General features: G+C 50.9%; 2 protein-coding genes across 4 annotated transcripts in view; both read right to left on the bottom strand.

The window, feature by feature from the left end:
• FBXL22 (F-box and leucine rich repeat protein 22) lies at window positions 1-4,550 on the bottom strand. Its single transcript, XM_010993525.3, has 2 exons — window positions 4,196-4,550; window positions 1-1,159 (listed from the first exon to the last, which is right to left on the bottom strand). Exons 1-2 carry the CDS (start codon window positions 4,528-4,530, stop codon window positions 814-816), a joined length of 681 nt encoding a protein of 226 aa, XP_010991827.1. The 5' UTR covers window positions 4,531-4,550; the 3' UTR covers window positions 1-813.
• Window positions 4,551-9,810: 5,260 nt separating this feature from the next.
• The window catches only part of USP3 (ubiquitin specific peptidase 3), an 82,275-nt gene continuing 80,481 nt past the window's right edge, over window positions 9,811-11,604 (bottom strand). For all 3 annotated transcript variants that reach the window (XM_064485444.1, XM_064485445.1, XM_064485446.1), the window contains one exon: window positions 9,811-10,604. In XM_064485444.1, the coding sequence (XP_064341514.1) occupies window positions 10,439-10,604 (166 nt within the window). In that variant the 3' untranslated portion in view covers window positions 9,811-10,438. The remainder of the gene's footprint in view (window positions 10,605-11,604) is intronic.

Here is an 11,604-nt window from a genome sequence, read left to right as displayed (position 1 = left end):
AACGGTTTTATTATCAAAGGATTTAACCAGGGCTGCTGCTTTTGTTTTTAAGTCTTTGCTTTAGGCTTTTCAAATGACTCCCCCCCCCCCCTTTATTATGGGAAAACGGTAGAAAATAAGGATAACAATGCAATTTGTGAAAGAATCACATCGACAGGCGGATTTTCTAGAATTGCGTCTGCAGTCACTCCTAGGAATGCATCTGCCCAAAAGCAGGCGAGTGGGCTGGGCTGGGCTGGGCTGGGCGTGGAGCAAAGGCCCTGCGGGAGCCTAGGTAGCCGGTTGGACGGCTCCCTCGGTCCCTGCGCCCGCGATTCCTCTCCTCCCGCTGTGGTAGCACCGAGATCACTCGCAGGACCGCTGGGCCGGGGTGGGGGTGGTCACTCTTCCCCGTTCCCAGGGCGCCCTGCGCTTGGCCAGCTCGGAGCCCTGCGGCCGCCCAGCGAGCGGCCGGCGAGCTCGGGGTGGCCCCGCCTCCCCGCCCTGGTTATTTTCACCCCTCTCCTTCCGAAGCCTCAGCCCCCGAGGATGGGCTAGGGCCTCCTGCCACTGCGGGTCGAGCCAGGAAGAGAACCCGGTGCGCAGGGCGGACAGGGAAGGATGCTAGTGTTCAGTGAGAAACACCTGAGTGTTTTCCTATTCCGCCACCTGATCTCGCAGTCAGCCCATGTATAAAATCGTAATGTGAGGTAGGCGTTTGTATCCCCGTGTTGGCTGCGGATGTGACGGCAGTCTAGGAACTAGAGTTCGAAGCCACGTCGCTCCTTCCCCCCGGAGGCCCAGGACAGGTGTCTTCCCCACGGCGGGACAGGCCTAGCGCAGCAGCAGCTTGCGGAGGGCGGCGCTGGGCGCGTGGGGGCCGCGCGGGGGCTGGTCGGGGATCATGGCTGCGCTGTGCTCGGCGCGCAGAGTCAGGCGCGGGCACGCGGCGCGCAGGCGGCGCAGGCCGGCCGCGCTCACGTTGCGGCAGAAGTCCACGTGCAGCGTCTGCAGCGCGCGCCCGTGCGCCGCCACGGCCGTCAGCGTGCGGTTGGTGATGCGCGCGCAGTTCTCCAGGCGCAGCGCGCGCAGGCGCGGGCAGCAGCGCAGCAGACGCGCCAGGCAGTCGTCGGTGACGTGGCCGCAGCCCGACAGCGTGACGGATGCCAGGTTGGGGCACCTGCGGAGAGAACGCGGTGACCGCGGGCTGGGGCCTTGGAGGGTGCGGTTAGCGTGGTAGCGCGCGGCCGCCGCAGGCCACGCCCCGTCCCGGAGCTCCCTGGTTGGTCCCCGCGCCAGTTCTGGGAGACCCGGCAGGGCCCCCAGCGTTTTACAGAGGAGGAACGGGCACAGCGGGTTTCAGGAACTTGTCCGCGGTGACACAGCCGGGATCTGATCCAGGGCTTCTGTCTCTTCCCCTGCTCTTTCTGCTACTCCACACCACCATATTTGCCTCTGCCTGGGCTCTTAGTCCCAGGAGCCCCCACTGGAGAACCAAGTCCCAGTCCTGTTGTGGGCTTAGGGGATGCTGGTTGCAGGAGGGACGACTGTACTTCCTTTGGTTTTCTACGGACTTGAGTGTGGGTGAGGGAAGCAGTGCATGGTGACCGTTCCAGTCTAGCTTCAAACCCTGGAGGCCCTGATGCTCCTGACAGTAGGGAACTAGGAGGAAGGGTGTCCTGTGGGGTGGCTTAGAGACAGGTCCATTTCAACCCTTGAGGCCATGGGAGGAGGTCTCCGAGTTTTGGCTGTGGGTTCTAAGCACCTGATTTCAGCTCCGTTGAGTGGGGCAGTAACTGCAACCCCACTGGAAAAGGTCAGGAACCAGGGGTAGCTAGACCCAGGCCTGAAGTGGTACAATCAGGGGCATGGGTAGCTTGTCCAGAAAGCTTGGGGGTCTCTCTGCCCTACCTTACCAGCACCTGCTGGAGAGAGAGACCTTGAGCAAAGTTGGACTTGGCTTATTTGTGGTGTTAACTTGATTAAGTTACTCATTGAACCTTAGTTTACCTTGGAGGGGGGTGGGGCACGGCAGGGAGGAATAATGCCTACCAGTGGGGTGATTGTGAGGTTTAAGTGAGATTTGGGGTGTCAAGAACCTTCACAGGGTATTCTCTAGGCAATTGTAACCCATTATTTCCCTGGAGCAAGCAGAACCAGACTGCTTCCAGTCCAGAAGGACTTGTCTGGTGGGTGCAGGATTTGGCTTCTTGTAGGCAGAGGGAGCTGGAGTCTGGCCCCGGGATATTCCCTTTCCCCATCAGTCTCCCCCATAGTCCCTTGACTACACCTGTCTGGGCCAGCTCAGCTTCCTTGTGCCGAAGGAAGGAAGGAAGAAAGAAAATAGACTGAGCATGGCCACATCCATACACTGAGTACATCCCTTCTTCCTGAGTTCACATGCCTTCCTTAGTCTTCACATCAACCCTCCACCCCAGTTTTGTGAAAGAGGAAACTGGCCCAGGGAGCTCAGGTGATTTGTCTCTGACTTACTTGCTTTGTGACCCAGGACAAAGGTGTGAACCACCTCATCATCAGGTGGGAGAAATTATTACCTTTAGGGTGGTTGTAAGGATTAAGAAGGTGTTCAAGCCCAAAGGTGTTAAATGATCCCTTCCTCTAAGAATCTGGAATAATGCTGATGCAGGAAGAAACCAGAGAGAGAAGGAGCCAGCGCCCTCCCTGCCCTGCCGTCTTCAGCTGTTCCTCTCAACACCTCCCCCCACCAAGCTGATTACTGGAAGAACTAGATTTAGTGGATACTCAACAATACTATGTGCCAGTGCTGCTCTGTCTTTAAATCCTTTTAGCCTGTGAGATGAGGTAATTTATCCCATTTTACAGATGAAGAAATGAGGTTGAAAGTGTCTAAATATTTGGGCTGGGGTCACATGTTCAAATGTAGCAGAAGTGGGGGACTCAGCACAGAACCTTGACCACAGAGCCCTTTGGTTTTATGTGTGACACTAGGGACCCTTGCTGTGCATACACAGTGGCCTGGAAGGTCCGCTCCACACCTTGCTGGTTGAGGCGATTAAACCTGGTTCTCTTACAAGAATGGAACAACTTCAGGGCAAGCCCCACTACCTCCAATATATGTCACCCTCCTGTCTGAGTCTGGGCCTTGTTGAACCCATCAAAATGGCAGTGTCCTGTCCAGCCCCAAGCCCATCTTCTGTTTTCTTCCTACTGCCTTAGGGGGGAAAAAAAAAGGGGGGGGTGGGGCCACTACATTATTTCCTTTGATTCCTTGCCGGGCTGCTAGGATACAGCAGCTGTTAAACCTGGGTGGCAGCAAATTGGCTGAACTTAGTAACCAAGGGAGTGCCTTTCCTCAGAGGCAGGACAGGAACAGTAAAAGCTCAGCGAGAGCCTGGCTGAAGACATATGTTCTTGCTTGGAGTTCGCTGGGCAGGAGGCTGTGACTGTAAAGGGAGTCTTGCCTGTGGCTCAGCCTCTGTGCCCGGGGTGGGTTGACACATCAAATACAAGATGTATTTGGGGTGTACTTGTGCCAAACATTATTCCATCTACCTGAAATCAAATTTAACTGGGCCTCTTGAATTTTTATTCGCTGAAATTCGGCAATCATAGACTATGGAGCAAATGACATAACCTCGCAGAGCTTTGGTTTACTCATTTGAAGACTTAGGCTAAAACACTCTGTCCTTCTACTGTAGAGATTAGTTAACCATTATTTATCTAATAAGGAAACCATTATTTATCGCTACCCCTGCTCCCAGGACCTTGCTCGGTTCCGCTAACCCAGGGCACCCTAGTTCTGCTTCCTCAGCTGCATTTCACAGGGTTTGCTTCCCAGGGGCAAAGTAAGGAGTGGGCTGATTGCTGAATGTTGGAACCTTTTCCTGGGGCCTGACCTTGAAAACTGAGGCCTAGCTGGACCCACCCATCACTTAATGGGTGCCAGGGAGGACAGCTGCCTGGAAGGCAGGGACAGCAGAAGCCTAGTTCTTCCTTTCTGCAGAAGCAGCTCGAGGACGTGTGAGGCTAGGGGGAGGACTGGCACCTGTTTTCCCCCGTGATGTTACGCATCGTCTGAGGACTGTGCTGTGCACGGGCCTAGGAGGCCTACCTTGGGCCTAGTCTGGGGCTCCCTGAGGCGGAGCCATCCTGGTCTGTAATTGGCTCTTCCCTGCCCACAGAGGCCTCAGAGAGCTCTGGATGACAGAGCCGGCAGAGCTGGCATGTGGCCTACCTGTCGCACACCTGGAGGAGGAAATCATTGACCAGGCTCTCGTGGCGGCTGCAGATGCTCCTCTGGAGGGCGCTCTTGAGCCAGTCCTCAATGCTGCACACCTGCACGCGGCTGGAGTGCCAGCAGATGGAGAGGCTCCGGAGCGCCGGGCTCAGGAGGAAGTTGTCCTTCTTGAGTTCTGTTAGGGAACGGAAGTGCAGCAGGGGCCAGAGTGCGGGGTCCTCAAAGACGTCCTGGAGCTGGGGGCAGGTGCTGGCAAGGTTCTTCCTGCTGTCCCTGTCCAGGAAGGAGAAGAGGTGCAGCAGGCACTCCCGGTTGAGCTGGGTGATGTGCATGGTGCGCGGCAGCCACTGAGTGTGGCTGGAGCCCAGGGACCTGACCTACCTCCTGCCGCTCCTCCCCAGCTCTGGGCTGGTGGACATATATGGTTGAGGAATGGTGTTTATTTTTGGCCAGCAACTGGTGCGGCCGCTCTGAGGAACGGGGAAGCCAGGACCCAGACATACGTGCAGCAGTCTGTGGCTCAGCTTCTGTTCAGAGGAATTGAAAATCCTGGCAGAAAAGCAGCATATATTGAAGTTAAATAGCTTCCTTAAAAGGGATTTTTCTTTTCTTTTTAGCTGACAGTGGTGTTAGGCAGAGAGCTCTTTTGGCTTTTCCCGAGGCATTTTCACTCAAGCTGGCTGGTAGACCCCTCTGTCTGCGCTTGCAGTCTGTACTCACTGGGAGGGACTGTAATTGTAAACAGTATCTGTTCATATTTTCTAGGACATCAATATGAGTCTTTTGCTCTGTTCTTAGTGGGATGAAACCTGTTGTCTATAAAGAGCTAAGGGTGACAGTTTTGTGCTCAGAGATATAAGCAGAAGCCATGGGTAACGCCTCTTTTTTTCTGATACTTTTGCTCAGTAGTGGTAGTTCCCAGAATAGGCTAAATTATTCCAATCGTGCTGCCTCCTCCAGGCAAAGGGATTTCCTTGGTCTCCCAACTGGCTCTATTCTTACCCTGAGTTGTTTCAAGAAAGATTTATCTTAAGTAGCTTCTCTCTCCAAGGTTCTTCTGTGTGTTTGTGTCACATCTTAAGTTCACTTGGCGTTACATTTTTCCAGTGGTGTGCTCTGCTGTATCGAGCCTGTATTTCCCAAAATGTCAGGATGAATGAGGTCGCTTTTATTACAAAACTTTTGAGACAACTTTAAATTGAAGTATTTCAGTCTGAGCTTGCCCTTTGAGCCAGCCACACACCATCCTCCTTACGTCCTCAGTTCCTGGCAGTAAGGAGCATTAAGTTCTCCCTCCCTGAAGTAACTGAGTTTCATCCACGGATCCATTATCTAATACCGCTTTGCTCCCAGTCCTTCGGCCGACACTACCACAGTCCCGGACCCTCCTGTGAACTGCCGGCTCCGTGTACTGGCTGGTTGGTTTGGGGGTCAGTGGTGAGGTGAGGAACCGGCTTGTCCTCTGCTAGACCAGCGAACAGCACCTCGGGGGCTACCTTTGCTCCTTCTCCCCTGTAATTGGAATTGGAAGGAATGGCACCCTCTCCTGGAACTACAGCCTTCTAGGCCTGGTGCAGCTGTGCCTGTAAAAGCAGAACGCAGCCAAGGAAGGACGGGGGCCGCTCCAGCCCACTCCTGTGTCCTCTGGGCCTCAGCTACCCAAACATTGACAAGGTGAAGTGGAAGGGGTGTCTTTTCTTAAAAACAACATAAATCAAGAAACAGCTAAATGGAAGAAGTGTTTCTCAAGGAAAGGATAACTAGCTACTGCTAATGTTTCAAGCTAATCATTTTAGCTATTCAGAGTTTCAGCGGACAGCCACAGTCCCTCTCTGGGCTCTCATTGTGCTCATCCACGCAGAAGGCAGTGCTGCAGCGCAGTCGGGTTTAGTAGGAAGCCTCATCTCCGCGTTCCCTCCCAGATCCTTTCCAAACCAGTACTTGTCGGAGCGCTGACCCCTGGGTCTTTCACCTTCTTAAAAGGCAGAGCATTGAGCGTGCCGGCCACAGCGGGGAGTCACCTTGGTCCCTGCGGCTTCCCAGCCTAATTCCTGCAGCCCTGCACGAGCAGCAGGAGACGGGCCGGGCGAGCGGTGGGGCTTGGCCCCTCTGCCGCTTCTGGGTTGGGGGAAGCATCCCAGAACGCAGGGGGGCCCGCGCGCTGGCCTGCCTGCAGGGAGGGGCCTGGCTTGCGGCCGGGGTGCTGTGATGCCAGCGCCCTGCCTCTTGCTCCTTGGCTGCGGCAGCGGCAGCTGCACAGCCTCTGAGCAGCGCAGCGGCCAAGAGGAAGCGTGCGATACGGGAGCTGAAGGCAAAATTGTTTGGGTTGCAGGCGCCTCTGTCTTCAATTTTAGAAGACTGATATGAACAGCCAAATAGATAACAGAAAAATGCTGGGTGTAGACACAGGGTGGTTCTTGTTTCTTCGGTTTGCAGGGGGCATGGGGAAGCCAGGCGGTGTTCAGGAGCTTACCGTAAAGCAGAACGTGTATTTTTTAACAGCACTTATTTGGCCTCTTTGACTTTAAAAGGTGATCCTTTGCTCAGAACCCCAGAGCTGGTTCCTCAGGGTAGAATCTGGCTCTGAAGGAGGCAAGTGGGCCTCAGTTTTATACAGTCAGTGTCACGAGGAAAGACAGGATGAAGTCCCTTAGCGAGGGTGCCTGACTGCAGGCACTAGAGGAGCGCTCCGACCACCACCTGCCCCTTGGGGTCACTCCAGCAGCCCCTCATGGTGAGGGGTTTGTGAAAACCCACTACTCTCTTTTGACAGACTCACAAGGCCTGGAGCTGGAGCCGGTGCCTCATTTACTTTGCTCCACTGAAAAGTGTTCAGAAATAATGTCAAAAGAAAAGAGACCAGATCTTTAATGATATTTCCATAAAACAGTTCAGGCTGGTGAAGCAGAAAAGGGATGTGATTACAACGTAAATGAAATTGATCACTTGCACTAGTTAATCCTCTCAGCATCATACAAACTAGGTTTTAGCGGGAATGATCACATCACAGCCCAGCCATGCTGGTGGAGGGCAGCCTGGAGTTGGCCGCAGGCAGACCTGAGGGGGAAGGTGTGCACCCGGTGAGGCCACGCCAGACCCTGGGCTGCAGCACGCCGCCACCACCCGCCCCCCCTGCCTTGCTGGGGGCGCCCTCCTGCAGCCACACGCTAGTCACCTGGGACACACGTCCTGGCTGCAGAAGCTTCCCCAGGGCCCGAGTGGAAAGGCCACGTCAGCAACAGAGGGAATGTGAGAGAAATCAGAGGACGATGGAGGTGGGATGAGTGGATCTAAGCAGACGTTCATACACTAACCCAGTGAAGGAGAGGTTTGGCTTCAGGAAATAAGCATGTCCCCAACCCCAGAAACCAAGCTGCTGAGGAGGTTCCACAGGTGAGATACACATTTAACACTTAACCCGGGCCGTACGCTTTGCTGGTTTAATTCTGTGACATTTGTCATCACTAGACACTGAGCAGAATACAGTGGATAAGCAAAGGTTTCTCCACCATGGAGAGAGATTTGTGATGTCACACACTGTCCCTGTCACCCACCTGTGTGGGAGGACTTCTGAGCAAGTTTTCTTGTTCCAAAGAGCCCTGTGACTCGGCACGAGGCCCTGCCTCAGCACGAGCTCGAGTGAGAAGCCACACACGTGCTAGAGGCGACGCGGCACAAGGGAAGAGCCCTGAAGAGCACAAAGGTCAGCCTTTGAAGTAGGTGTGATAAGGCGGCACAGTTAAATTTTAAAATACAAATAGGCACATTTACATCACTGGTGTTCAAGTGCACAGTTCAGATGGATCCAGTCACTTTTCCAAAGGACCTTTGTGATATCCTTAAAACACTTCTGCTGAAGTAAAAGAAAGAAAAACACTACAAAATTCAAAGGGGAGATATGTTCATCTCCTACACCGACAGTGTTGCCCATTGAGGACCAGTTCCCCAACAAAGGAGTCTAGTCTGTTGTAAGTTCCATCTGGTATAAAGGCCACTTTCCCCCATCAGCACTGCCCGAGGCTTCCTTGTTGGAGTTATAACCACTGCCTATTCAGAGACTGATGATCTAAGCCTGTGTTAGAAGTTACAGCTGTGTGCCTTCGAAGCAAAAGGGCCTGGATTCATAAGAGCAAGATCAAAGGAGATGCACATTTCAAGTTCGATGAAATGTGTTAATGTACTGATATAGATCAAACTATGTGAAACTTGTCATTTTTGTAGATCAAAAATCAAATATAATTTCATGTAGCTTGACCTGTGTAATTCAGCATTGTAAGCTATTTTAAATACATGCTTCCTTCTTAGTTATCCTCTGTGCTCTCTGTGTCTAAGTTCTAAACATGACGGCAAAGCCTTTTTCTCTGGAGTGAAAGTGCAGAGCAGGCTGTCTAAGAGAACTCTGCGCACGGGTGGAGCTGTCCCAGGCCTGCCCGGTCCTGTGCCAGGTGTGGCCGCTGAGCACTTGAAATGTGGCCAGTGTGACTGAAGAACTGGGTTTTTAATAAAAATGAACATGTAATGACCCACATACGGCCAGTGACCGCTGTACTGGCTAGTACAAGTTTACACACAGTTGTAATTTGCTCCTGGTCATATTAAAGTGCTTCACAGATGTATTCTGCTCTGAGAAAATGTGGGATTATCCAGCTAGTATTAAAGTGGAAGTGGAGCATGTCGCTCCTGCAACTTCAGATGTCCGACCTAGGAGGAGAGCCACCCGACCTTTTTTTTTTTTTTTTACATTCATACACTTAAGAAACTCTGGGCCGTTTTTTCTTTTAACAGAAGAAACAAAATTAACAAAAAGCCTGGTTGGCTGGCTTAATATGAAATACATCCTGCCCCTTGTAACAAGCGTAGAGAACTGGGAAGGGAGGAGAATACTGGTTGGGACAAGGAGTGAACACGAAAATGTGCGCGGCCCCAGCCCACAGGCCCATCTGGAGGCCCTTCCTTCTCATGAACTTGCACATCATGCCCCGAGCGCCCTAAGGTCAGCGGGCTGGCCTGGAGCACTTGGCAGAAATCACAGTTACCTTCATAGATGGGATTCTGGTTCCAGACTTGAAGTTGAGTTGAATCTAAATAGTGCTGGTACCTGTTTTCCTTGAAAACAACTTTAAAACAAAGGCTACTAAACTCAAGAAAAGAAACCTTACTTCATGCAAAGTGAGAATGTTTTCATCTTGCTCTGCTATCAGGATAGGCCAATGAGGGTTGTTAAAACTTACAGAGTAGGAAAAACTCTAGTTTCCTTCGGTGGAAACAGACCCCACGGTGTTGCCTGAAGTGCAGGTGCAGTCAGAATCAATTCTGAGGTTATCGTCTCAGCCTCAGATGGCCAAGCAAGCAGCAGCACTGACGTGGGTGTGCAGTTCATCCCAGAGCCGCAGCTAAGCGGGGACCTAGGCGCTGGCTCAGAAGGGCAGACAGAGCTATGGTTTCATCACACCGGACGACACCTGGATACATGTAGCTGAGTCACAGAGTTTTTTAAAGACTTAAGTGTATTTGGTCTTACTTGGACTTTTCCATACCCGTCTCCTCCATGAAAACACAAAAAATGTCCCAAAACCAGAAGGAAAAAGAATAAGTAATTTTTGAATTTGCAGTATAGGTACAACTGAACCAACAAATTTATTTAATGGGTGCTGATAAACAGCAGCTTTGAGAGGTACCAAGAGCAGCAGTCACCCGGTCTACGTAATGATGCCCTTCATTACCGTTTACAAGCAAAGAGAATGATTACTGAGCAGTCACTGAGATCTCGTGGCCACAGGCTACGTGCACACATGATCCTTGACTTAGAGCCAACCTGATCTCCACCACAGCTGTAGGAAGGCAGCAGGCGGTGACTCTGCTCTTCACCATCAGGAACACGTCTTGCTTTCGGCATGTGAGAGTACAAAGCATTGATGTAAATGTGCCTCAGAGTGAGAACTGAAAACAGTAATATAAAAAAGTCAAGTAGAACTAAGTTCCTGAAACTACATATAAAAACTGAATTATTACAACTAAAGCAGCAAATCAAAATATCTGCTGAGGTTTTCTGGTAAAACTAAAAAAAAAAAAATTAGTTGGTGCCCATGTTCAATAAGTCACTACCATTGACAAAATAAAACTAAACTCAAAATAGGAAACTGAAAAGTGCATAATGAAATTAAATCTTGGATCAAGTATTTATGGAAAATTGGAAATGTTTGTCCGGTATAGTTGATGAATAATGATTTGGAGGAGGTATTAAAGTTTATCCGATCCAGCTTTAGCCTGGCGTTCCACATAAAATAGGATGTAGGCCTTGGCCTTCACCACGGTGTCTTCATCAGTCAGCGTTACAGTACTGTCATTGAAATGGAACCAGCGGCCTTCATGAGTTGCATATGCCGTGTAATGTCCAGAACCGACTCTGCAAGGGAAAGTCAAATGATCAAAGGAAAAGACTATAGAAATCACAAAGGGATCTGTACAACCATATAAATTATTAGATAAGCAATACATTTTAATAAGTACTGTTATTTAAGAACCAATTCTGGAGACTTGTAGTTTAAGAAGGTTGATTGAGCTCACATATTTATCATTGCAAAACCCACTGAAATGACCAGGATTATACTGACCCTGGAAAGCAGGGGAGAGAGCTGTGGACTGACTAGAAATTGAGGGTTTTCTGGAGCACACAAAGCAGTATTCACAGGGCACTGGATTAACGGAGAAACCAAACAGGGAAGGAGCTTTCACCCTAACAAGCACAGGTCAAGGCCTGTGGAAAACTCAGGACCAGATTTCCCGTCAGAGCCTTAGGAGAAGCCTGGGAACACAATCATCTGCCTTCAAGGAAGCACCTTCCCTCCTCCTCTGGCACCAAGGGCCTTTCTCTCTCCGCGTGACCCCCCCCCCCCACTCACACAGGGAGCCCCGGGTCAGTCCTCCCAGCAAGCGGGGAGCCTGCAGGCAGAGCAGAGACCATCGTCAGCTGCTAGAGAAGCCCTTCCCCTTTACCAAGAACAGCCAGTTGCACTGGTTATGATGATTCTGAATAAACAACGAAAAAGCAAACTCTTGAGGGGAGAAAAATAATATGGAAGTGAAGTGCCAGGAAGAATGATAAAATAGTTAACCACTGAGGAATTTAATGCAGAAAATCAAATTAGTACCAATGGCTTCACAAAGATACTGCAACCATGAAACAGAAATAGGCTGTTATGAAAAAGAGTTAACAGAAAAATGTGATTGCCACAATATAAAGACTTCATGGAGGAGCTAATCTTCAACTTGGATACAGATGAGCCAAAAGTGGTGATCTGGGGTGGGGGGAGCCATGGCAGTCTTTAGAAACAAAAAGATGGAAATCATTAAAGAATAATTAAAATGTGTGAAAGATCTAGGAAATTCACTATACATTTAATAGG

The sequence above is a fragment of the Camelus dromedarius genome, chromosome 5 (assembly GCF_036321535.1).
Source record: "Camelus dromedarius isolate mCamDro1 chromosome 5, mCamDro1.pat, whole genome shotgun sequence".
In the NCBI taxonomy this organism is placed as follows: Eukaryota; Metazoa; Chordata; class Mammalia; order Artiodactyla; family Camelidae; genus Camelus; species Camelus dromedarius.
Note: the sequence above shows the minus strand (reverse complement) of the source record. Positions and strands in the feature narration are given on the sequence as shown.